The sequence below is a fragment of the Thamnophis sirtalis genome, unplaced genomic scaffold (assembly GCF_051295495.1).
Source record: "Thamnophis sirtalis isolate CommonGarterSnake01/CBP01778 unplaced genomic scaffold, rThaSir2_p1.2 scaffold_3, whole genome shotgun sequence".
Lineage (NCBI taxonomy): Eukaryota > Metazoa > Chordata > Lepidosauria > Squamata > Natricidae > Thamnophis > Thamnophis sirtalis.
In genome coordinates this window covers 166,037,787-166,065,344 of record NW_028261383.1, presented here as the reverse complement: position 1 = coordinate 166,065,344, position 27,558 = coordinate 166,037,787, and the positions used below count along the sequence as shown (strand labels likewise).

At 41.4% G+C, this 27,558-nt stretch overlaps 4 protein-coding genes across 4 annotated transcripts; 3 read left to right on the top strand and 1 right to left on the bottom strand.

Annotated features, from left to right (window-relative positions):
• The first annotated feature begins 911 nt into the window (after positions 1-911).
• On the top strand, positions 912-1,859 carry LOC148048341 (olfactory receptor 1F1-like). The gene has a single exon (XM_087707915.1). The coding sequence runs from the start codon at positions 912-914 to the stop codon at positions 1,857-1,859; it is 948 nt and encodes a 315-aa protein (XP_087564041.1).
• A 5,525-nt stretch (positions 1,860-7,384) lies between these two features.
• Positions 7,385-8,323, top strand: LOC148048340 (olfactory receptor 1B1-like). The gene has a single exon (XM_087708281.1). The coding sequence runs from the start codon at positions 7,385-7,387 to the stop codon at positions 8,321-8,323; it is 939 nt and encodes a 312-aa protein (XP_087564407.1).
• Positions 8,324-17,135: 8,812 nt separating this feature from the next.
• Positions 17,136-18,080, top strand: LOC148048339 (olfactory receptor 1B1-like). The gene has a single exon (XM_087708280.1). It carries the CDS (start codon positions 17,136-17,138, stop codon positions 18,078-18,080), a length of 945 nt encoding a protein of 314 aa, XP_087564406.1.
• A 6,890-nt stretch (positions 18,081-24,970) lies between these two features.
• On the bottom strand, positions 24,971-25,906 carry LOC106547287 (olfactory receptor 1K1). Its single transcript, XM_014064398.2, has one exon. It carries the CDS (start codon positions 25,904-25,906, stop codon positions 24,971-24,973), a length of 936 nt encoding a protein of 311 aa, XP_013919873.2.
• Positions 25,907-27,558: the final 1,652 nt, after the last annotated feature.

Below are 27,558 nucleotides of genomic sequence, written 5' to 3'. Positions count from 1 at the left end.
GAGAGGGGGGAGGGAGGGAGAGAGGGAGGAAGGAAGGAGGGGAAGGGAGAAGAAAAAGAAAGAAGAAAACTTATTTAGCAAAGGAGAAAAACAAATGCTGTCGCTTTAAATTGGAACTGAGCATACCTGGCTGGGGAATTCTGGGAGTTGAAGTCCACAAGTCTAAAAAAATTGCTGCTTCACCAGCCATAAAGCTCAACGCACGTCACTGATGTAAACACTACTCCCAAATTAAATATATCAAATATTAGAAAGAATTTGGCATAAAGATACCTGAAACCGTTGCCTGAAGAGATTCATTTTGGACAATATGTAGACCAATACAAATGGAGGAATTTGATGTTGATTCAAATGATGTGGGTCTGATCAATGCAGAGTCCCATAAACATTAACAAAGGAGCACTTGTGAACCCCAGTATATGAAATTTGTCAAAAGAACAGTTGTGTTGATTTTAGATCAGGCTTTTCAGCAATTCTGTTTGGTTGCCTGCCTTGCAGAAAGTCTGGTGCATCATCAACATTTCCCCAAAAACTTTACAAAAAAAACTTGAGCTATTGCTGACATCTAAAACTCAAGAGCGCTTAATTTATTTGCTGAAATTGTCAATTTATAATGCAGGGAATCACTGTCGTTGAGTAATTATATTCATAGACGTGCTTGGAATCTTATGGACAATTGGGACATATTGTGTAAAAGAAAGAGTATACTAGCTTAAAATCTGTGGGTGTAGGTTTGTATGGTATGTGTGTGTCTGTATGCACATTGCCATATCACCCCAAAAATAAATAAGGCCAAAGGAAAGAAGCAAAAACAGCGTAGCTGACACCCATGTTAGAAATAAAACTATCATGTACATTGATACCAGTTAAGTCAGATATTAATCTCTTTCTCATTCATTTTCAGCTGTGAAATGGCCAACCAGAACCAAACAGACAACTCAGAAATAACCCTTTTGATGATCTCCAGTAGACCTGAATATCAGAGTCTTTTCTTCTTGCTTTTTCTGTCCATTTATTTACTGGCCCTTCTAGGGAATTTTCTCATTGTCTTGCTTATCCGCTTAGACAACCATCTCCTTCGGGCCCCGATGTACTTCTTCCTGTGCCATCTCTCCCTGGCTGACATCATTTTTGTTTCCACTACTGTTCCCGAAATCCTGATAAACCTGATGTCCCAGACTCAGACCATCTCCTTCTATGAATGCTTGACCCAGATGTATTTCTTTCTCACCTCTGGTAACACAGATAACTTCCTCCTTGCCTGCATGGCTTATGACCGCTACGTGGCTGTCTGTCACCCACTGCATTACGTCACTGTGATGAGCCACAAGTGCTGCCTATTTTTGGTTTCTGGATCCTGGATCATTTCCGGGCTCCACTCTTTACTCTATACCCTTCTGATATCACGCCTTTCTTTCTGCACTTCTATGGAAATCCCTTATCTTTTCTGCGATGTCTATCCTCTCCTGGAATTCTCCTGTTCTAATACCAGGCACATAAAGTTCTTGGCACAGACGGAAGGGGTGGTGGATTTGCTGGGGCCTTTAGCTGTCATCATTATCTCCTATGCACTAATATTCTCCACCATCATGAAGATTCCCTCAGCAGCTGGGAAATGCAAAGCGGTTTCCACCTGTGGCTCACATCTGGCGGTGGTGATCTTGTTCTACAGCACTATCAGCTGCCTTTATTTCCAGCCTCCCTCTGCGTACTCAGCCCAAAAAGGCACTTTTATTTCTCTCTTGTATGCAATGGTGATACCAATGCTGAATCCCTTCATCTATACACTAAGGAACCAGGAGGTAAAGACAGCCATAGTGAGACTTCTTGGCAGGATGAGAGCTTTCTTAAGAAAATAAGAACAAACAGAGTGACATTTCCATAGTTGCTGGGGTTTTTTTGGGGGGGAGGAGGAAGAGATGGAGGGTAAAGGTAAACACATACGTGTTAGTCATTCCCGACTCTAGGGGGCAGTGCTCATATCTGTTTCAAAGCCGAAGAGCCAACCCTGTCCAAAGATGTAATGTGGCCGGCATGACTAAACACTGAAGGTGCATGGAATGCTGTTACCTTCCCACCAAAGGTTCCTATTTTTCTACTTGCATTTTTATGTGTTTTCGAACTGCTAGATTGGCAGAAGCTGGGACAAGTAATGGGAGCTCACTTCATTACGCAGCGCTAGGGATTCGAACCGCTGAACTGCCTACCTTTCTGATCGACAAGCTCAGCCTCTTAGCCACTGAGCCACCATTGGAGATGGAGGGTACTAGGGCCTTTAGCCATCACCATTATCTCCTATGAAGACATATTCTCTACAATTGTCAACATTCATTTTTAAAACCTAGGAAACACAAGCCACACACATACCCCGTCAGTTCTGACTTGATTATCATAATCTTGTTCTCTGTAGTATTGGTTTCTAGCTTGCTTTTGTTTTCTCAACCCCAAAAACAACCTTTGTCAGGACTGTGACATCTGTGTTGAATCCATTCATCCATATCCCAAGGAACCAGGACACAGAAAGAACTGCAGTTAGAAGAGAATAGGGATTTCTTTTCTTTTTTTTTAAATGAAAATTAGGGGGCATTTCCATGCATTGTTCTGGTCAGTTTTGTATCTTTCTATCACAATATCATCTTTCCGAAATTAATGTTATTGTTTTTCCTTGAGCTAACCCAATTCACTGCCTTTAAAGAATGGTTCACTGGTGTACCCTTTCATCACATTGGCTGTCACTTCAGATGGGGAGATTTCACCGCACTGCCAAAAGTCCAGATGAACCAGAACTGAAAAATACTTGTTGTTTACATTGATCAGGTTTAAATTAAAAATAATGCAAAGGAAGCTTTCAAATTTCTCCTGTTCTTCAATGATCTGATTTTTTTTTTAACAGGAAAAGCTCAGTAGTAAGGTAGACACCTCAGGAAAAGAATAATAAAAGAAAAGGAGTGTATTTTTTTAAAAGTTCTTTGTTATTGTTTGTTTGTACAGACAAAAATTAAAAAAACGAAACATAACAATGCATAATTTAAAACACACAACAGTCATACCATTCGAGACGGGGGCAACAGCTCTTTAGCCCCAGGCCTGTCGGAACAGCCACGTTTTAAGGGCTTTGCGGAAGGCCTGGAGGGTGGTGAGGGTTCGAATCTCCACGGGAAGTTCGTTCCAGAGGGTCGGAGCAGCCACAGAGAAGGCTCTCCTCCGGGTAGTCGCCAGTCAACACTGGCCGGCGGATGGAATTCGGAGGAGGCCTAATCTGTGGGATCTAATCGGTCTAGTGGAGGTAATTGGCAGCAGGCGGTCTCTCAAGTACCCAGGTCCAATACCATGAAGGGCTTTATAAGTGACGACTTATCTTGTGAGTTGGTAATTAACCTGTGACCTTTGCTGTGGTAGTCTCACCTATTGTTCTATCATCTGCAGCCAAGTCATTTGCTTTACCTACATTTTATTCTTTGCTTTCTAATACACTTGTAATTTGTATTGTGTTACAGCCCATGACGGGCTTATATCTTAGTAGATTTCAACATACGACATCATTCAGAGATGGAAGGTGTAAAGAGCGATAGCCTTGTTAATTTTTCTTGCAGCAAAATCATTTAAAAATAAATGAGGACACCTCAAAAATAAACACACTTATTTGTGATTTGGGATGCCAATTTTGTACTTGTTTCATAGGACATGACTCCAAAGTTTTGGCGTTAGAGACCAGCATCCCAGGAGCTATTCACACTGCTTGTCAAATATCTCTAGGGCTTTCAGTATAAAACCTCTAATGCAATTCTTTCTGCTTGTTGCTGGAAGCTTGAGATGTTCAACCAAGTCAGATCCACCTGGCTTTGTTCTATTTTATCCAGTGCTTTGATCCACTGTTGAAGATCACACCCAGGAGAAAAACCCAGAGCATCTGGATAGAGGTAGGCAGGGGTAGAATTGCTATCATTAAGGTTTGCGGCAATCTCTGATGTTTTGGCTTGTCCATAATGCTACCAACACTGTCTTACCTCTAAAGCCATATCCAGCTTGATGGAAGCAGACAGAGAAGTTCCATGTGTTTGAAGATGACTAAAACAAGGTAGCCATAATTCTAACAGAAGGATAACCTAGCATGAAAGATGAGAAAGAATAATGCTTGAACTTTTGCCATGAATAAGCATGATCTGCCTCGGGGTTACCAGTTAATCCAAAGCATGGCTGATATGCATCTAGAGCTGCATGACAATTAAAAATATGTTTGATTTGCATACATATGGAGAACAGTAGATGTGACAATAAAAAATATGTTTGATTTGCATACATATGGAGAACAGTAGATGACTTTTTCTTCATGTTTAGAGCAGGAGTTTTTAATCTTTTTGTCGCTTGGACTTTTTTGAGAGAAGGATGAATCCTATGTATCTTTCTTCAGAAAAGGCACCTAAATGTATAAAATGTATGTATGTATGTATGTATGTATGTATGTATGTATGTATGTATGTATATATGTATGTGTACATATAGATACACACACACATAAACACACACACAAATATATGTGTATGTTTGTATGTATGTATGTATGTATGTATGTATAGACACACAACCAATTATCCTCAATAGTTATCAAAATATGAAAATACTTCAATATAATAGCTTTATTATTAATTATTAAATTATTAAACTAATAATCATTTAATACCATGCTGTACTACGTTAATGGACATGATTGGAGTTTGACTGTATTCATGTTTACAATAATTGAAAAATTAAATTTCACTTAGAGGTTCCTGAAGATAAACATAATTTTTTTTACCATTCAAGCTCATGGACCCCTTCAAGTGTGTGTATGTGTGTGTGTGTGTGTTTATGTGTGCATGCGTGTCTGGGCACCGCAAGCTAGCAATAACTGGTCTAGAGACAGACCACTTTGTTCTGTGAGATGATTAGCCAATTACAAGGTAGAGATTGCTGATTTTGCTATGATCATTTTTATGGGCTATACCTCTGATTTCAGTATAACTGTGGCCCACATGAAGGCTAGTTTGGTGTAGTGGTTAAAGGAACCAGGCTAGAAACCAGGAGACTATGAGTTCTGGTCTTATTTAGGCACAGAAGTCAGCTGGGTGACTTTCACCAGTCAGTCTCTCTAGGAAGAAGACAATAGCAAAACGTTTGCAAAAAATGTTGCCAAGAAAAAGGTATGGACTTGTTCATGGGATTACAAATTCAAGAATAACTAAAACTCACCCCCCACCCAAAAAAAGAGAGAGATCAATACAATACACAGTTTCCTTGGCTTCTTCCCCAGAGACTGCTGTAGGTAGACCATTTGAGAATGACTGTTAGAGCCCAGATAATAGGAGACAGGAAAACAGATGATTGTTAGACTTTTATGATTTAGCATGTTACAGAAGGGAAAGAGGCATTACCCTAGAAATGCAATATAAAACTAGGACATGCCTGACAGTATTAGCAAGAGAAAATCCATAGTGGTTTGAGGTTGCATTGAAAGAAAGGAAGTTACAGTGGGGAAGGTCTTCCACCTTCACAAAGGATATGGAGGCCAATGGCTATTCTTGGCCAGATTTAGAAGTCACTTTCATGGAGGGCATCAGCTCCTTTTTTCACTGATAACAACATGCAAGAAAGGCATAATTTGAACTTCATACCACTGACATACTCTAAGTGCTGAAGTCCTGTGTTTGGTAGCAACTTCAGTTGAAATAAAGCCTGAAAGGATTAGAGAAGGTTCATCTTTTCTATTTGTTCTGGTGCAGTGGCAACCCCAACAGCAAACCTACGAAAATAGATACACTGAGTTTCGAGGAACAAGTACATTCAATTTTATTTTTATTTTTCATTGAGTAACCTCTGGAATCTAAAGAATATCTTCCTTGGCTAAAATGTTCAAGAAAGGAAGCTGTTCAAATCTTACAAGAGATTCTGATCCCAATCATGGAGAGGATGAAAGAACTTAGATGTTCCTGATCTGTTAACAAGAACATCAAGAAATTTGGCTAGAAAGACAGCATTCAAGTTTGTTTCTTTTCATCCCACCTTCATTCTTTTTATAAATAATTCAAGATGGGTAAGATACATAATACTCCTCTTTCTATTTTCCCCACAACAACAACATAAATCCATGCATTCAATCTTGTCGCTTCCTTAAACTGAGTAACACCCTTAATTTGGCCAGTCTTAGATTCTGATGCTCAGGATACATGAAAACAATTTTTGTTTCTGTAATGTTTAGATTGCACAGTTTTAGGGGTGAAATCCAGCAGATTCTGACAGGTTCTGGAGAACCGGTAGCGGAAATTTTGAGTAGTTCGAAAAACTGGTAGTGAAAATTTTGAGTAGTTTGGAGAACTGGTAGTGAAAATTTTGAGTAGTTCAGAGAACTGGTAGTAAAAATCTTGAGTAGTTTGGAGAACTGGTAGTGAAAATTTTGAGTAGTTCGGAGAACTGGTAGTGAAAATTTTGAGTAGTTCAGAGAACTGGTAGTAAAAATCTTGAGTAGTTTGGAGAACTGGTAGTGAAAATTTTCAGTAGTGCAGAGAACCGGCAAATGCAACCTCTGGCTGGCCCCAGAGCGGGGAGGGAATGGAGATTTTGCAATTTCCTTCCCCTGCCATACCCACCAAGCCATGGCCACAGATCCAGTAGTAAAAAAAAAAATTGAATTTCGCCACTGCCCAGTTTCCTGCCTAAAGAAAAACAGACTAGTTGAAATTGTGAACACTTAAGGCCTGTTGACTTCATTTTGATGATGTTGGCTGAGCTTGTGAATTAAATTGAGTTTGGTCTAGTCAATACATGTATGTTAGAGAATATCACTGCTTAGGATAAACTGGAAAGTTGAAAAAGACTGTCCTTTTATGATGATATCACGAGCCAGGTTTGAGTCAAAGATTAATAAGTTTCTATTCAGCACAAATCATAAGCCTTTATGTTCAAGAAATGAACAAGGTATACAAAGAATTAAATATTCTTCAGTTGTTCTTTTTTTGCCTTAGCAGTAGGGTAGGGAGAATAACTCTGGATTAAATGCATCCTGAACTGTACTTAACTGGAGAGGAATTGGATTATATTGAATTAAATGTAAATTGAATGAACTCAGTTTTACAAGAATCCTTGGAATTTCTCTCCCAGACACACACTCGTTGCCAATTGTGTGCTCATTTCAAATAAACATGAACCTATCTGAAATAGTTTTTAAAACCTTTGCTGCCTAACAACTATAAAAACATTTGGGCAATTAAATACTGAACATTTCAAATTCAATTGGACATTTGGCAGCTGACAATTAACGCTTAAATCATTTTGTGAGATTTGTTTGCAAAGCTCTTCCTAGCGATTATGTTCATTTCTAATTTTATGAAGTTATTTTTCTTCAGGTCTCATGGACTGTGAAAACAGGACAGACATTAAAGAGTTTGTTCTTTTGGGCTTTTCCTACAAACCCGAAAACAAATATCTCTTCTTCCTCCTCTTTCTGCTGATGTACAGTGCTGGATTTCTGGGCAATACCATGATGATCCTCCTCATCACTTTGGACGGGCGACTCCAAACCCCCATGTACTTCTTACTGCGTAGCCTCTCAGTCATTGATCTTGGCTTCCTCACAGTCACGGTGCCCCAAATGCTAGTCCACATCATATCCGCTTCCAGGACCATCCCCTTCTATTCCTGCATGGCTCAGTTCTTCTTCTTCTATGTTTTTGGTGTCACTGATCTCCTTCTCGTGAGTGTCATGGCCCTGGATCGCTATGTAGCCATTTGTAATCCTCTCCACTATGCCTCAGTGATGAACCAAAAGGTTTGTGGGAATTTAGTAGCTGGGTGTTGTATCGTGTCTACCTTACACTCCATGCTGCATGCCGGCCTGCTCCTGCGTCTCAGTTATCGAGGGAAAAATCACCTGGCCCATTACTTTTGCGATCATCAGCCCTTGCTGCAGCTCTCCTGCTCGGACACCAGTGTCAACGAGGCAGTCATCTTCTTTGAAGGTGTCATCATCATCCTTGGACCTTTTGTCTTCATCATCCTCACCTACATTCGTATCGTAGTAGCTATAATGAAGTTCACTTCTTCAGGGAGGCGCAAAGCTTTCTCTACCTGTGGCTCTCACCTTACTATAGTGGGCCTCTTTTATGGAGCCATTATTGCTGTTTATTTCTTGCCCACCTCAAGCTATTCCTCTCAGAGAGGGTCGGTTTTTGCTCTGGTGTACACAGTCATCACCCCAATGTCCAACCCTTATATCTACAGCCTCAGGAATAAAGAAGTGAAAGATGCTATGAGAAACCTCTGGAGAAGATCCATATTTTCTCAAAACTGATAGTGAACTTGGCTCTACCATAGAGCTGCCTTCTAGCTGGCTTGAGGTGAGACTAGAGGAAGGGCTGCCCATGTTGATGGAACATAATCTTCACACATAAATGATCTTGGATTTAATACTGGGCATCTCTTGGCAACCACAGTGCAGCTGAGTAACCATAAAGTGGGGGCTTAATACTGGGCCCTTTTCATGAGCGGAGGGGCTAATAGAGTAATATAATAGATTTTATACATAAATGTGTGCCCACCTGAAATATATATTTTGTATAGTATGTAGCATGGAGCCATTGCTGAGCCAGCTTGACCTCTGGCAGAGTCTGCATTGGGGATGGGGGTGCATCTATGTTGGTGCTCCTTGATTTCAGTAGCTTTCAATACTGTCAGGGACGTACAGTCAGGGGAAGCAGGGGAGGCAGAGCCTCACCACTGTCATCATGAAAAGAAAAAAAATGTAAAAGGAAAAAGGAAGAGCTGAGGTCAGGCTGAGCTAGTTGCTGCCAGAGTCACCGTGGATGTCTATGCTTAGTGCTTAATTGTTTAAAAAAGCCTCTAAAAAAGCGCCCTCTATAGGAGGAGGCAGGAGAATGACGTGCCTCATCTAGTCTGACTTTAGCCGTTTTATGATCACTCAAGCAAAGTTAAGCAAGGGTTAAAAGTCTAAAAATTCCTGATGTAGGTGAGGCACATCGGTCTCCTGCCTCCTCTTGTAGAGGGCGCTTTTTAGAGGCTTTTTTAAACAGTTAAGCAGAGTCATCCATGGTGACTCTGTCAGCAACTAGCTCAGCCTGACCTCAGCTCTTGCCTTTTTCCTTTTACATTTTTTTTCTTTTCATGATGACAGGCAAGAGCAGAGTTGAAATCCTCTCTGAAACAGCTGGAAACGGTATGTGTGAGTCGGAGGGAGGGGGAGGAATTCAAACTTCATCCTCCTGGTGCGGGGCTTTGGGCAAAGGCTGGAGGGAAGTGCTCTCCCTCCCCAAGTGTAGTTTGATTGCAGGCAGAGCCACATTGTCTTTTCAAACCTGTAATCAGTGAAGCTGGGCTGGATCCTTCCGGGGCTGGGGGAAGTGTGTGTGCTCCAGTATGGCTCTTTGACTGGCTACCTGCCTCCTCCTGTGGTCTCCCTGACTCCTTCTGATCCAACTTTGTGTGTGTGTGTGTGTGTGTGTGTGTGTGTGCTTGTTTGAGAGAGAGTTTGTTTGAGTGAGAGAGGGAAGGGGGTAGGAGAGATAGTCCAATCCAACTTCTGTTTGTGTGTGTGTGTGTGTGTGTTTGGGAGTGGGGGAGGGAGGGAGAGTGGGAGGAAGGAGGGGAAGGGAGAAGAAAAAGAAAAAGAAAGGAGGAAACTTATTTCGCAAAGGAGAAAAACAAATGCTGTTGCTTTAAATCGGAACTGAGCATCCCTGGCTGTGGAATTCTGGGAGATGAAGTCCACAAGTCTAAAAAAAATTGAAAAATTTGTGTCAGTGCCTCACCAGCCATAAACCTCACCGCACGTCACTGATACTGTCAACCATGGTATTCTTCTGGACCAACTGCAAGAGTTGGGCATGGGAGGCACTGTATTACAGAATTTGTCTCTTTCCTCAGAGACTGATTTCAGTCATCATTGATGGGAGGGAGAGATCATCTCCACAGCCCTTCACTTGTAGGGTCTCTTAGGGATCAGCAGCCCTGTTTAACATCTACAGGTAACTTCTCAGTGCGGTTGTAAATACAGGGTTTGGTATTATCAGTATTCTGATGATACCTAGCTTTAAATCTCAACATGGCATGTTTAACAATGGTATGGGATTCGTAACAATGGCAACTAGAAGTGCCAGAACTGCTTTCACCTGACATCACTGTTGTATGTTTTAAACTGTTTTTATTGCCTTTTTTTGGAAAGCCAAATCTATTAAAGTGGACAGCTATAACTAATATAAAAAAATGAACAAATGAATGAATAAAATATTTCACATGGACATGGTCTTGAATTTAATACCTGGCATTGAGATCCCTCTAATCATTTACATATTCACTAAAGTGTATCCTTGATTGAATTTGTGCATTTGTGCACGTGTCCTTCTGTTTGTGTCTATGTGTTTATACCTATTGGTGTTTCATTTTAATCATTTCAACCACTTCGGCTATACCCACTTATATATGATGGTTTTAGTTGACAGAAGCAACATTGGAAATTTTGCCCCATATGGGCAAAATAATGTGCAGTCCTTGGCATCCTAGGAGTTCTGTGTTTTTCACCTAGATTTTGCAAAATGAAAAAAAATAATAATATAAAAAAAGAAAAATTCAGAAACTGAGAGCACATTCCAACCAATGTAAACACTATCCAACTTAAAATATATAAAGTTCTTTTAAACTCTTGAATTGCAATACCCAAATTCAAAAATACTTGATGAATTGTGCTTATTCTGTCAAATCTTAGTCACAATATTTCAAAAAAAATTTACATTCTCCCAGGAATAATATTTCAAAAAACATATCCCCTTAAATTGTAACAGACATATTGTGATGCAAATGTTCACGTGCCATATCTACATATCTACACACCTACTACCTACCTACCTACCTACCTACCTACCTACCTACCTACCTACCTACCTATAGCTACCTACATAGTTATCTTCTAGTTATCTAGCTATCTAACCATCATTTCTATCTATATACAGTATCTCTATCTGGCTCTATCTCTATCTCAAACTCTATATCTCAAATTCTACCTCTACCTCTCTCTCTCTCTCTCTCTCTACCCACCCACCCATCCATCTATATCTATCTATCTATCTATCTATCTATCTATCTATCTATCTATCTATCTATCTATCTATCTATCTATCTATCTATCTATCTATCTACCAAAATTAAGCCCTAGCATGTTTTTATGCTTGTGCCTAATATAAGCCCTACGCCCAAAATAAGCCCTCCTTAAGAGCCTGCATAGCTGGCTAGAAGCCCATTCTGTCTGGTTCCTTGTGGTGCCATGGCCACGAGGTGAGGCAGGGTGGTGGTGGAGCTGCCCCACACCTGCTTATCTCCGACCCCCCACACCCAAGCCAACCATGCCTCAACACCTGCCTCGCAGTGGCAGCACCAACAGCCATGTACAGAAGGAGCCCATGTGGCCACCAGCCCACTTCTTCTGTTTGCTTGCAGCCACAAAGGAGCAAGAGGTCAAGCGGTGTAGTGGTGCCATGGCTGCGAGGTAAGGCAGGTGTCGGGGCCTGGCTGGCCTGGCTGTGGGTACCCTGAGGTAAGCCAGTGCAGGGTGCATGGGACAGCTCCACCCTCACCTTTTGGGGGTAGCACTGGTGTGCTGTGTGGCCTCCTGCCCTGCTACGAGCAAGCAGAAGTAGGCCTCCCCTACACGGAAAAAGAGAACCTGCAAAATAAGCCCTAGTGCTTATTTTGGAGCTCAAAAGAAAATAAGACCTGGTCTTATTTTTGGGGAAACATATATACATTGCACACTATCCATTCCAGCAGAGCAAAAAAAAACCCGAACCCCTAAGTTTGTTATATGTTGTTGACATAGGCATTCCAGTTTATGACTAGCTGTATGTTCAAATATTTATTTACTCTGATTTTTCATATATAACAGCCCTCACAAACCTGGTGGTATCAAGCCTGGTTGGGTTTGATGGGAGCTGAATACATCAGGAGTGCTCCAGTTTGAGGGAGGTTGTTGGATCACCTACAACGTCTGGAGGCAAGTGGTTCCACTGATCAATTGTTCTTCATTCAAGGAGAGATCCAACCTAGAACTAAGGCAGAATTTCCTGACTGTTAGAACAATTGATCAGTGGAACAACTTGCCTCCAGACGTTGTGGGTGCTTCAACACTGGAGGTTTCCAAGAGGAGATTGAATCCTCTCCTGCTAATTTTTTGCCATTACAGAATATGTATTTGCTTAACATTCATATGCTTCTGCCCAAAAAGGACTCATTCTCTCTCATTATCAAATAACTACCGAGATGACTGAAAGGAATTCACTCTGTACATAGTCAGTATTGTCTCCATACTTCTATGTATATACTGTAACATCTCTCTCTCTCTCTCTCTCTCTCTCTCTCCTATCATCCATCCATTCATCTATCCATCTATCCATCTATCCATCTATCCATCTATCCATCCATCTATCCATCTATCCATCATCTATCCATCTATCCATCTATCCATCTATCCATCCATCCATCCATCCATCCATCATCTATCCATCTATCCATCTATCCATCTATCCATCTATCCATCTATCCATCTATCCATCTATCCATCTATCCATCTATCCATCTATCCATCTATCCATCTATCCATCTATCCATCTATCCATCTATCCATCTATCCATCTATCCATCTATCCATCTATCCATCTATCCATCTATCCATCTATCCATCTATCCATCTATCCATCTATCCATCTATCCATCCATCCATCCATCTATCCATCTATCCATCTAGCTATCTATCCATCTAGCTATCTATCCATCTATCTATCCATCTATCCATCCATCCATCCTTCCATCCATCCATCTATCCATCTATCCATCCATCCATCCATCCATCCATCTAGCTATCTATCCATCTATCCATCTATCCATCTATCCATCTATCCATCTATCCATCTATCCATCTATCCATCTATCCATCCATCCATCCATCCATCCATCCATCCATCCATCCATCCATCCATCCATCCATCCATCCATCCATCCATCCATCCATCCATCCATCCATCTATCTATCTATCTATCTATCTATCTATCTATCTATCTAATTTAAGGATTCCCTCCCTCTCATTCTTACAGTTCTGCTATCTCGAGCTTTATATTCTTCAAAATGCCAACCCGACATTAAGAGAATTACACCCATTCTTACATAATACATCTTAAAATTGTTTCTCAATCTGGTCTTCTCTGTTAAGGCACCATATGCATCTGCCTTAGAAACATATTAATCTCCTAGATGAACTTAAGCTTTGGCAGCAACTCCTGAATTTTGAGGTATCATAGTTAAAAGAGCCTGGCAGAATTGAAAAAGGCGTTTAGCTTCTTTAGAGTTTAGCTTTAGTAAGCTTGCCAACCTTCATGGAAAGCTCTGCATTGTTGTGTCTTTCTTTGGCCTCCAAACACTTCCTTCATTTCTCCCCAGAGAGTTTTCTCTCAAAGCTCATCCTGCTTCCTCCAATTTCTGGAGTGTGTGCTACTTGTGCTAGAGAATGGTACTTGCTTTTCTGCATTTTTACTCCTGGTTTTAATAACAAACCATTCTCTGTGGTCTCCACATGACCAGCACTCACCAGATATGAATTGCTATTGACTTGCTTAACTGCCTATCAAATGTCTCTGGTGGTTTCCGCAGCTGATCCTTAAATGAGATCTTGCTGGCTTCTTGTTAGAAGCTACAGACATTGAAACAAAACAATCCTGGTTGACTATCCTTGATGTTCAGTTGGGCTGGAGGTCTGGTTCATTGCCAAAAATCAGTCTGGTGCCAGAGCAGGGGGGATCCATTGATATAGGTAAGAAAGAGACTGATAATTGACAGCACACCTTTGTATCATTGCTGTAATTTCACTCAGACACAGATTCTGCCATAGTTTCTAGTAGATAAGGGCAACTCTGAAAGAAATGGAATGAGGAAGCAATGGAATTGTTCACCCAGAGCAAAGCAAGGCATGAAATTCCATGACAACTGTGTGAGATTTGGCCATGACAAATGTGTTGCTCAATAGAACACAGGCACAGATTTTCTCATTCTGGTGCCTTTTAGAGATGTTGAACTATAATTTTCATTTCTTTGCCATCCCAAACAATTGGAGATGATGAAACCCAGAACAAGTAGGTGGCTTATTTTACATCTCAGATCCTTCCAAATCTAGCTAAATCCTGTTCATGTTCCATTACATCTCCCAACTGTCTATGGAGATTCTCAGTCATCTAGGTCAAGGTGCTTTTTCGAGAGGCAACTGGACTTTCTGAAGAAGCTTCTTGGATGAGAAGTGAAACATCTTTAAAGAAAAACCAGAAAGTCCAGTTGCCTCTTGAAAAAGCACCTTTGGGACATCTCATAACATTTGAATCAGCAACGAGCATTATGTGCAGGCAATGTGGAAGTTGTATTTTGATAGATATGGAAGGCTTCAAATTAGAGTGTAGTTGGCTTAGAATACTGCTTTGCTGAGTGGAGATTGATTTGCAGTAGTGACTGGGATCTTCTCCTGATTGTCTTAATTTCTCCATCTTTTAAACACCTTTCTTGAACCCTTTTCTTTACCCATTCTAGCCCTCTATTGCCCTGTTCTTGTTCACTGACTTTCAGTAGATTCAGCTTCTTTCTAGGAAACATAATAGAGTGAATATTGGATGTGGACCAAGAAAAAACAGGTTGTCATACTCTTCACATGCAGAAGTACTAACTTTGAGTGTAAACATCTCACAAGGTCAGGGTTTATGCCACTCAAATAAGAACAGGGAAACAAGAATTATTTAGTGGATACTACTTTGAGCTTCTTGGAAAATATAGGATATAAATATGATGAATATGGAATAATAGCAATCTGGTTATTCTTCCTCTTCTCATACAGCCCTTCACCTTTTCTTTTTCTAATATTTTCTCTTGGGAGCAGGAATAAACTTAAGACACAACATGGGTGGGTGGTGGGGAACTCTATTTCATAGAAGTATGGAGACAATATGGACCATGTACAGAGTGAATTCCTTTCAGTCATCTCAGTAGTTATTTGATAATGAGTGAGAATGAGTCTTTTTTGGGCAGAAGTGAACGAATGTTAAGTAAATACATATTCTGTAATGGCAGAGAATTAGCGTGAGAGGGTTCAATCTCTTCTTGAAAACCTCCGGTGTTGAAGCACCCACAGTGTCAGGAGGCAGTTGTTCCACTGATTAATTGTTGTAACAGTCAGGAAATTCTGCCTTAGTTCTAGGTTGCTTCTCTCCTTGAATGAAGAACAATTAATCAGTGGAACCACTTGCCTCCAGAAGTTGTGGGTGATCCAAAAACCTCCCTCAAACTGGAGCACTTGAATTCCACCTTGAACCTAAGGTGGAATTTTCTGACAGAACAATTAATCAGTGGAACCACTTGCCTCCAGAAGTTATGGGTGTTCCAACACTGGAGGTTTTCAAGAATTGATAGGACAAATATGCCTCAAATGGTATAGGTTTCCTGCTTGAGCAGGGAGTTGGACTGGAAGACCTCTAAGATCCTTTCCAACTCTGTTATTCTATTATTCTGTTTTTCTTACCCAATCCAGATTGAGCATTTATCATGCATAAAAAAAATGCAAGAAATATTGATTCATGCAAGAAATACAATAACACTTTTGTGTTAGAAAGCATGTGCTGTGATTGTTCTGGGTTGGGAAAACGCAATATTCTGTCTTTCTCTCTCCCCACCACTCCAAAGATAGATTACCCTCAGATTTGAGAAAGGAAAGGATGATAACATAGGATGACAACATATATGTTTCAAGTGATGGTGTGACAAAATAGATTATTGACCTGAAAAAAACCATTTCTTTTGAAATGTAGTGCATATGAGTTCAGATCTTTGCAAACATATTTTATGCTTGATTTTGCCATACAAGCACAAGGCATACCAGAATGTCTTGCTATACTAAGATGAACATTTTGTTATTTCCGTTCATCATCCTGTTTTGCAGCAGACATTATAATTATATAAAAATAGTACTAGCACATTTGTTCCACGAGGAGAAAATTCTACCAGCATCGGTTGCTGGGGGAAAAAAAATCAGAGAGAGAGAACAGATAAAATAGAAAAAAAACAAGCACATGACATGCAAATGCACATAGAGATTATAATGTGTCTTTTATCAATAAACTTGTTCTGTATTCCTTGTTCCTTATTATAATAAAGAGTAGAAATATGAAGGACTTACTCTTTTACTGTTTTAATAAATATTACAAGAAACTAGGTTAACATTTAAAAGAAGATACTTAAATTTACAATGTGAAATGACATTACAGTAAAAAGACAGGAAAAGGCTCTAGAAATTTATATAATAAAGAAAACAATAAGAATAAAAATTTTGCTTATACTACTGAAAGTCATCCTCCAAGGACTTTTGTTGAAAAAAGACTGTCTGTAATGGCTCCTCTACTAACTTGAGAAAGTAAAGACTCTTGAAATGGATTATTTCAAAAGGAACCTTTAATCAAGCAGGATGGAAACCATTAGAAGCAAAATAACATCTGAAAACCTTTAGGCCATGCAAATGTGATTAAGCTGATAATGACCCTCCACTTTGTCCGAATGCAGATTGTGACCAATACACAAGTGTGAAGATGCTTCCTTAACTCTTCTGCCCTGGGAGTCAATAAAGCACACGTTCCCATGGCTATCTCTAGTTAGACATCAAAGTTATATATCCCACATGGCTACCATAAACATCCCTCCGGAGATGTTGGGACCTTCAGTCTCCTGGTGACAGGAAACCAGTTGTAAAGTTGTAAAACTCAGTTGTTTCAGATGTAGCTAATGATTTAACTCCGAGGCTCCCCTCCTCCCAATTGAATGGCAATATCACTTTTAGGGATCTGACGCTGTCTTTACAAATATTGAAAAACAAATATTGATAACCCAGGGCTGGAGATTTTGTTGAATTCCCAAAAAGGAAAGGAAAGGAAAGAAAAGAAAACATTAAATATTGAAATATCTGAATTGAAATTTGACAGTCTTTCAATAATTTTGCAAGATTATATTCACCAGAGTGTTTTCCTTGTGAAAAGTCGATACTACTTTCTAATTTTAATTGACCTTTCCTGCAGGTCTCATGGATTGTGAGAACGGGACAGATATCAAAGATTTTGTTCTTCTGGATTTTTCTACCAAGCCTAGAGACCAGTTCCTCTTCTTCCTCCTCTTATTGCTCATGTACAGTGCTGGACTTCTGGGCAATGTTATAATGTTTCTTCTAATCACCTTGGATGCACGACTCCAAACCCCCATGTATTTCCTGGTCCGTAGCCTTTCAGTCATTGATGTTGGCTTCATGTCAGTCACAATGCCACGGATGCTGGTTTGCCTGATAACTAGTTCCAGGACCATCCCCTTCTATTCCTGCATGGCCCAGTTCTTCTTCCTCTATGTATTTGGTGTCACTGATCTTCTTCTTGTGAGTGTCATGGCCCTGGATCGCTATGTAGCCATTTGTAATCCTCTCCACTATGTCTCAGTGATGAACCAAAAGGTTTGTGGGAATTTAGTAGCTGGGTGTTGTATTGTTTCTACCTTACACTCCATGCTGCATGCCGGCCTGCTCCTGCGTCTCAGTTATCGAGGGAAAAATCACCTGGCCCATTACTTTTGCGATCACCAGCCCTTGCTGCAGCTCTCCTGCTCAGACACCAGTGTCAACGAGGCAGCCATCTTCTTTGAAGGTGGACTCATCACTTTTGGGCCTTTAGTTTTCATCATTCTCACCTACATTCTCATAGTGGCAAATATAATGAGGTTCACTTCTTCAGGGAGGCGCAAAGCTTTCTCTACCTGTGGGTCCCATCTCACTTTGGTGGTTCTTTTTTATGGGGCCATCATTGCGGTCTATTTCTCACCCACCTCAAAGTATTCTTCACAGCGAGGGTCAGTTTTTGCTCTAGTGTACACAGTCATCGTCCCAATGTCCAACCCCTATATCTACAGCCTCAGGAATAAAGAAGTGAAAGGGGCAATGAGAAACCTCTTGGGAAAGGGGTCCTTGTTTCCTCCAAACCGATAGTGAAATCTTGGCTCTGCCATTTAGCTGCCTTCCAGCTGGCTTGAAGTAAGAATAAGGGGAAGGGCTCCCTGTGCTGATGGAACATATTCTTTGCATACAAATGGTCTCAGATTTCATACCTGGCCTCTCTTGGTAACCACAATGTAGTTGAGGAATCATAAAGTGTGAGCTTAATTCTGGGCCCTTTCAAAAGACTCCCAGGCTTCACACATTGTCCCAGGCTTCACACATGAAGGGAGTCTCACCCGAAATATAAATGTTTGAAACAATGAGTTAGATCCAACATTTTGAAGAGATGACAACTGATTGTTTAATGTTTAGGAGGAGCTAGACCTTGCTGAGTTTCACAAAGGGCCTCAGTTAATTATTTTGAGGGTAGGCTATTTCAAGAACATCATGAATTTACTTCTTTGGCAGAAGATGACCTGGCCTTATATTTCCTAAAAGCATGTCCAAAAACAATCCGGCTGTCCATTCAGACCCTGCATGCCATGTTAGTGTATTTGGCAATGATTGGGGGGGAAAAAACCTTCCTCCATCACTTACAGTTCTTGATATTATTTACTCCAAACAATGATGTCCCCGGTTAAGAAGCTGATGGAGAGAACCTGGCACACAAACTGGGAAAGAGTATGCTTAGCCTTAGACAGAAACTGCTTTCATACAGGACAAAATGGTCACATTCCCCAAGACTGTTCCCTTTGGCCTTGAACACACAGCTTCTGATAGACAGCAGATTTCCTTCCCTTCCCTTCTTTTTTTTTCAATATCAAGAAAATAGTGCAAAACTGATTTCCAAGTAAAAATAGAGCTAGGCACTTTTTTCTTTAATCAAAGCAATCAATTTTGCCATCTCTGCCAACTCCATTAACTTCACTATCCATCGTTGCCTTGTTGAGTTCTTCCATCTCTGTGCATAGAGAAACATTGCTGCTGTCTGTTCCTTATAAGAATAAAAGCTCCATGATGTTTTTTCCCTACTTTGTTTGTCCATCAAACCTAGGAGAAAAATCTCTAGTTTCAATTGTACTCTAGTTTCAACTTAGTTTAAAAGTCCTCTAAATTAAAATACATATCTGATTCCAATGTTTCTTAGGTTTCTTGTATGTCCACCAAAGATGATGAAAAGTACTTTCAGGTTGATTACATTTCCAACTTATGCTTGCAAAAGCTTTATAAATTTTTGAGAATTTATCAGGTGTTAATTACCAATGATACGACATCTTAAAAAACAGCTTTCTTTCAAGTTATAATTCAGTGTACATTTCAATTCTTTACTCCTCATATTCTCCCATTGGTCAAACATTATACAAAATACTACTTTTGATGGGGACACACAAAAAAAGGGCCATGGTTGCCTTTGCAGACAGTTAAAAATGGATTGAGAATGACATTGTGTATTCCTATTCTTGAGAAACAATGATTCGTCTCTCCATCCTGGAAGCAGGATATATGAATGAGCCATTATGTATAATAACATGATGTACGTCCATCATGTTCGAAGAGGATCTTGACATCTAACAAGTTGTGGGCTGTCCATAATATGTCTGCAGATGGCTGGTAAGGCCTTTACGAGCATGAATAATAATATAAAAGCACTTCAGAAAAAGGCCTCCGATATGCTTTACGGTGTCACTCATCCAGTGCTGATCCATAACCTCATTTGATAATTTGATATTTCAACTGAGGTGAATTAACTGAACTTAAGTGAAAACACAACAAGCGGTGCGATGGCCTAGAGGGGAAGATGCTTTCTTCCCATTCAGAAGGTTGAGACTTCAATCCTAGGCAGTGGCAGATGTTTCTCTACCAGGACGCAAAGATGAAATACCTGCTGTGAATTCCACATAGGCATCAGGAAGGGCACCTGGCCCCACCTCCACGCCAAAACAAGCGGACTTGCAAGGCAGTGGGATGCACATGGGTGAAGAAAATGGCGGTGACGGCAGCTGCTTTTTCACAGACCAGAGGACGTTTTAGCGCACTGCAGCCAGCCACCTGCCTCTTTGAGAGCCAGTATGCAAAAAGGCGGTGCAAGTGAGCAGTGACTGGATGGGTGGGGTGAGCATCTGGCGACAGGGGGATCGATTGAGGGGCATGGCCAACCGGCCATCTCTACCGGTTCGCCAAACTGGGCAAAATTTCTGCCACTGGTTCGGGCGAACCGGTGCAAACCGGCTGAATACCACCTCTGGTTCCATGTCAGAATCCTACAACAAAACTCAGTGGGGAAGGCAGCAGGAAGTTGGAAGTCACTCCTGCTCCCAGTGCTTTCCCCCCCACCCTTGGCCATTCTGTTTATCTGTTTAAGTAAGGAAATATCTCTAAAGCAATGACCAAACCGAGCATGGGTTGTATTAAAACTATAAACATTATTTATTTATCTGTAAAATTTATTATTGCCCAGCTTGTCACACAGTAACTCTGGGCAGGTTATATTAAAAACCTGGCACCAAGCATCCCTCAAGATTTGCTTCATTTCATCTCTAGCCAATGTGAAGAAAATGAAGCTGACATTAGCTGTACAGTTATCATCCACTTTATCCTGACACCATTTGAGGCCAATCTCAAAGAATGTAAAATCTGTTATTTTGGAGGGAAGTCAGATGATGGGCACTGACTCAGAACAGAGGCAGGTGAAAGATTATCAGTGGACACAGCAAATCTATGTCATTTTTTTTGTGCTGAATCATGAATAGCTAGATAGCCCTGCAATGTGATAATGGGAAGAGCCTAAGGGATTGTTTGGAAACAATTAGGGGCGGGGAATTTTGGGTGGGTGGGTGTTTGGGGATTGTCATGTGTGATGGGCCTGGTCTCTGGGTGTTATGTGAATTTCATTGTATGGGTATACTGTGTATATACGTACAATGACAATAAAGTAAAATAAAAAAGACCTAACTCAGTGTTTTTCCACTCTGGTGAAAGGCAAACAAAATGAGTTTGGAATGGAATATCAATAGGAAGAGGGAGATTCATTGTCCAAGGTAGTAAGCTCTACAGTTTAGGTCAGTGGTTCTCAACCTGAGGTTCATGGACCTCTGGGAAGCTGCAATATTGACACAGAGGGTCTGCAAAGGCTTGAATTGTTAAGATTTAAATCTTGAGTTAAGTCTTAAGGGATTCATAGCAGTGGTGGTTTTCTACCAGTCCGCACCGGTTTGTGCAAACCGGTTGGTCCGGTGTACCCGGAAGTAACTTCCGGGAATGCTGGCACCAGCCCTGTCACTCGATATCGCCCTTGCCGTCCCATCGCAGCTGGCTCGCTTCATCGCCCGTCTGTACTAAACTAGGCTAGCCCAGCCCGACGGTCACTAATTGGCTGGAGACTGGAGTCCAGCCAATCAGTGAGCAGGCTGGAGGCGACCTGTTTAAAAGCGAGGCGCCAGTGGCCAACACTCTTCTCTCTCATTCCCGAGCTGATTGGTCCTCCCTTCGCTTCGCCTTCCAGGAGCTTGCTGCTTCCCTCAGGTAAGCAACTAAGTGCGAGGGGGGTGACAAGACTCAGCAGGGAGGATAGCTTACGCCAGCTCACGAAAACTGCGAGCTGGTGTATGCCGTGTGGCCGAAAGCAGGTGGGCAGCAGCGCTTGCGTACGCCATGTGGCTGAAGGCGGGTGGGCGGTGGCGGCCTAACTTTTGTGAGGGAAGGCCTCCAGGAAGGCTGGTGGTGGCAGCAGCAGCAGCAATAGGCCTTCCCTAGCGAAAGGCACAGGCTGGTGGCAGCGGTAGTAGCAGCGGTGGCAGCCTAGCAAAAGGCGTGGGCTGGCAGCAGTAGCAGTAGCGGCAGTAGCGGTGGTAGCGGTGGTAACAGCAGTAGCAGCGGTAGTGGCACCAGCGGCCTAGCTTTTGCAAGGGAAGGCCTTCAGGCCTTCCTTAGCAAAAGGCGCGGGCTGGCAGCAGCGGCAGTAGCGGCAGTAGTGATGGTAGCGGCCTAGCTTTCACAAGGGAAGGCCTTCCCTAGTGAAAGCCGCGTCCTGGCATCAGCGGCATCAGCGGTAGCAGCTGCGGTGGCCTAGCTTTCGTAAGAGAAGGCCTGAAGGCCTTCCCTAGCGAAAGCTGTGGGCTGGCGTACACCACGCGGCCAAAAGCCCCCTGCCCCCCCCTCCAGCCTTGCCTGGCTGGCTAAGCCTTCCAGGTGACCTGCTTACTGACAACCCTGGCCTTGTCCCTCCAGTCCAGTGTCTTACCTGTTCCTGCTGCCTCTCTGCCTGCCTGCTCCCTGTTGCTTCCATCCATCGCATCGGAGTCGGATCCATCACATTGGAGTGCTGCTGATTCTGCCTACTGGTAAGTGACCCAGGTTTTTTTCTTTTATTTTTTAATGTACATTAAAATAATATTTTATTTATTGTGCATAGAATTTTTTAAAATAGTTTTACTTAAAAGTATTGAGTATAGAATATTTTAAAATGTTTTACTTCAATTTATCAATAGCAATAGCAATAGCAATAGCAATAGTAGTTAGACATATACCGCTTCATAGGGCTTTCAGCCCTCTCTAAGTGGTTTACAGAGTCAGCATATTGTCCCCACAGTCTGGGTCCTCATTTTACCCACCTCGGAAGGATGGAAGGCTGAGTCAACCTTGAGCCGGTGAGATTTGAACCACCGAACTGCAGCTTACAGTCAGCTGAAGTGGCCTGCAGTACTGCACTCTAACCACTGTGCCACCTCAGCTCTAATTATGTGTAGTTTGAAATGGTTACAGTATAAATTATTGCTGGTGGAATAATGGTTACAGTATACTATTGCTGGTATAATACCTTAAAATAGTTACAGTATAAATTATTGCTGGTGGAATACTTAACAATGGTTTTTAAGGATTTTTTTTAATTTATGGAATATCTTTTTTAAAAATTATTTTTAGGGAATTTTTATTTTTTAATTGTTCCTAACATATATTTACTACAAGAAATGTTATTCCTTTTTGCAAATGTTTTCTTTGTGATGCAATATGTTTCTTTTAAGTGTGCAGGTTGCTGCATGGTTTATGTGTCTCAAAGTGGCTGCTTTTCTATGGGCAGGCCAGGTTAGTGCAAGGCAGCTTTGCCAGATTTTGTGTGTTTCACCCTCATTGTTTAGGTAATTGTGAGGTGGCTGCTGGTTCTGTGAGCTTCCTGGCACTGTCCTTTATACTTTCCCACAATGCCTTGATGGTTTTTATTCCAGTGGCTTTGTCTTTCCTGTCCTTAGGGTTAGGGAAAAACTGGTTTCATTTGCAGTCTTTTGGGAGGGATTCTTATTTTTTGGTGTTTTCCTGGCACTGTCATAGTTTGTGTGGGTGTGGGTGTGGGTGTGTAATGTCCCGCAGTTATCTACACATTAATAATGATCTAGTAATATTTCCTTATACATTTTAGGGACCTTTCCTTACATTATTGGTGTTTTCTTTCATACTTTTGGATTTCTAATTTCTGTTTCCCTTAGTTAGCAATTGCTAAAACAAATCCCACGTGAAAAAGCCTTCAAAACCTTCTTGATTTCAATTGTCAATTTATTTATCCCTGCACATTGTAATATTTATTCATTTTCATATCTCTGTTTTTCCACTGTTGTGCAAACACAATTCCAGCAGCTGCTAACATGTGTAAAATTAAATATATTTTGTACTCCCTTTCAAATAGCCAACAAAATATTTCTGGTTTTAATTCCATATCTTGCTTTACCATTGCTTCTAATCACTAACTTCTGAATAGCTACTTGGACCGACCTAAGTGGTGTGCAGAAGACCGGCAAACCAGTGATCATTCCTCTGTAAATAGCTGTCTTTATTGCTGGGTGTGCTCTGTGCTGGGTTCATCCTTGAGAAAGTAAAGTCTTGCTTTCTGTGTCTCTCCTTTGTGCAGGTTATTGGAGCAAGGTAGTGAGGTGGTAGTGCAGAAGACCAGCAAGGCAGTAATCTTCCCTCTGTAAGCAGCTGTCTTTATTGTTTTGTGTGCTGGTTTCATCCCAATGATGGCAATGAAGAGTTCATTTCTGTGTCTTTTCTTTGTGCAGCCCATTCATTGGAGTCAGTGATACTGAAGACTGGCAAGAACAGTCATCTTCCTGCTGTAAGTAGCTCTTTTATTGTTTTTGTACTTATTTTAATGTTATTGTAGTTCATCCATTGGGGCAAAGAATTCAGTGACATCATCATGGCCACTCCCACCCGGACACATGGGTGATAGGCCACTCCCACCCAGTCACATGGTCGGCAAGTCACTCCCACATGGTCACATGGCTGGCAAGCCACTTCCACCAGGTCACATGGCTGGCAAGCCACTCCCACGAAGGAGGCCACACCCACAGAGTAGGTTCCAAATTTTTTTGAAACCCACCACTGATCCATAGCCATAGTTCGTGGCCACAAAAGGTATTTATAGGGGGTCCATGGTGAAGAAAAGCTTGAGAACCACTGGTTTTAGGTCAAACTTGAGTAGTTCTCTCACTTCTTCCCACTGACTGAACCTCAGAAGATCAGTGGATTGCACTCTTCCAGCCTTTCCTTGTCTCTTCCAATTCATTTCGTTATTGTTGTTGTCCCACTCCCACATCATACATATGATTTTGATTCAGCCTTTCCATTTCACCAGTCTTCCAAAGCTTCTGTGTCCACTATAAATGAGGCTACAGCACTACAGCCATGCAGGTACACAAGGGAGGTGGAAATATGAACTGCGCAATGGACAGTGGCCATACCATGACATTGCTGCCTTGGCCATACAGACCAGATTATGTCTTCTGTCCCTGGTAAAAAATGGACCAGTAAGGGCAGTCCACTCTTGATAATCACATTACTATGGCTCTCATGGGAGGAGATGGCATTTATTCTGAGACTCCCTGTGATCACTGATACATTTCTTATAGTTTAACGTTCAGCACAATATATTGCAGAAAAAGGACTCACTACATTCCCACTTTCCTGCACAAAGTTCTGCGAAAGGCCCCTTTGACATCATCATTCCGCAGGCTGTATATAAAGGGATTGAGCATAGGAATGACCACGGTATACATGACAGTGGTAACCCTTCCCTTTTCAGCTGAGTATTTTGCTGTAGGCTGAAAATAGACCCCAATTACGGTGCCATAAAAGAGAATGACAACAGACAAGTGAGCCCCACAGGTTGAGAATGCCTTGCGCCACCCACTTCCCGCTGGCAGTCTCAGGACGGTGACCAAGATAAGGACATAAGAAATCACAATGAAGACAAAAGGACTCAACACCACCAAGGACCCTTCAGTGAAGATCAACATTTCAATTAAGCTGGTATCAGTGCATGATAGGGCCAGCACAGGTTGGTGGTCACAGAAAAAGTGGGGGATCTCCCGGGAAGCACAGAAGGAAAGGCGAGACATGAGAATAATGTGTAGCAAGGAGTGAAGATGTGAGATAATCCAAGAACTGGCTACAAAGACTCTGACTCTCTCGCTCATCATAGTGGAATAATGCAGAGGATTACGGATAGCCACATAGCGATCATAAGCCATGGAAGCCAGGAGGAAACTGTCAGTGACCCCAAAGGCAAAGAAGAAATACATTTGAGTCAAGCAACCAGCATAAGAGATGGTTGTGGCTTCTGGCATCAATAGGTTGGCCAACATCTTGGGGACAGTGACTGAAGTGAAGCAAGCATCCACCAAGGAAAGATGTCCCAAAAAGAAATACATGGGGGCTCGCAGTTGGGAATTCCGAAGGATCAGCAGGATAATCAAGAAGTTCCCCAGGATACCCACTGTGTACATCACCAAGAAGATGACAAAGAGGAGCTTTCGTTGTGTTGGGTCAGAGGACAAACCTAGGAGAATGAAGTCTGGGTGAAGTGTGTGGTTTCTGTTGTCCATGTAACCAGGAATCTGAGAGGAAAGTTAGATTAGAATTTGTCAAGCCTTGAAAATAGTTCAATTGAGGGTATCAGTAAGTGACATCAAAGGACAAAATAATCAGGAAAAGGAAAGCAAGACAATTTATTTTGCATTTATATATAGGAATAGTCCCACATAGTTAGAAGTATAAAACAAAAGTGTAAGACTAGGTAAGCCTTAAAAACATCTAGAACAGCGTTTCTCAAAGCATTCGCTGGCTGGGGAATTCTGGGAGTTGAAGTCCAGACATCTTCAAGTTGACAAGGTTGAGAAACGCTGTTCTAGAACAACAAATCAAATATAAAATAGGATACGGCTATATTTTTTCAAGTTTAGGATAAAGCAAACACATTAAGTACTTCAATATTAGTCCATCTGAAACTAGAAGGAGACACCCTAGTGTCAAACGGGTGGTGTCACGTTGCTGTCACGTGATGTTTCATGATGTTCCCCCCCCTTCATGGAGCTGGGGTGGGTGTGGCCTGTGCATGATGCATCTCACTTGTGGGCCGCCAGTTTGACACCGGTGCCCTAGTGGAATGAATCCTTGCGCTTCCATATAGACTAGAAGCTGGGTCTGTTCTGGATCAACATAATTTCCTGAAAATGTAGGGCTTTGTTTATGCTAATTATTATTGTTATTACTTGGGGGAAGGAGGAAAAACAAGAAGAATTTATATTTATAATGATGACTATACAATCGGTATCAACCTTAGATGTGCTGCTTTGCAGTATAGTGCCATCAGTATAGAGCCAAGGTGGCACAGTGGTTAAATGCAGCACTGCAGGCTAAAATCAGCTACTTCAGCTGACTGCAGTTCTGCAGTTCGGCTGTTCAAATCTCACCGGCTCAGGTTTGACTCAGCCTTCCATCCTTCCAAGGTGGGTAAAATGAGGACCCGGATTGTTGCAGGCAATATGCTGACTCTGTAAATGGCTTAGAGAGGGCTGAAAGCCCTATAAAGCGGTATATAAGTGTAACTGCTATTGCTATTGCTAGTTCTGGTCAACATGGCAACTGTAAATCTAAGGAACATCAGATTGCTTTTCTCTGATCTTCTCTGATCCCTTTGCCTCCCTTTGTGTTCCCTTATATCCTCTCTCCTTCCCTTCCTTCCTCCTTGCTGAATCCTTCCATAAGCCTTTGTTTCAGATTATTTCTATGAGGCATATTAACAAGGAAATATAATAAAAGAATTCAGTACTTAATACTACACGTAATAACAGCGGCCAGAATCACATATGCACAAAATTTGAAAAATGGAAACATACACACAGAGGAAATGGCAATAAAGCCAGACTTTCTAAAGCTTAGTTTGTATGGTGCTTTCATATTTCATTTCATTTCATTTGATAGTGAAGTATATGTCTTTATTCAAATCGTATCTTTTAATCTGTTTAATTGCAAATCATCCAGAGAGTTTGGTCTGTTAGGAGACTTTAAAAATGAAATAAATAAAACAATCCAAAACAATGTACTTCATTACAATGGTTGTTCCCTAATTTTTTTTCTAGTGTTTTCTCTTTTGTCCAAATGTAGTCTGCCAGGTGTTTTTCCTTATTCACCTCCGGCATCGTATTCATAAAAGAATGCATTTATCTGCCAATTTGCCCTTTTCCATGTTTCAGAG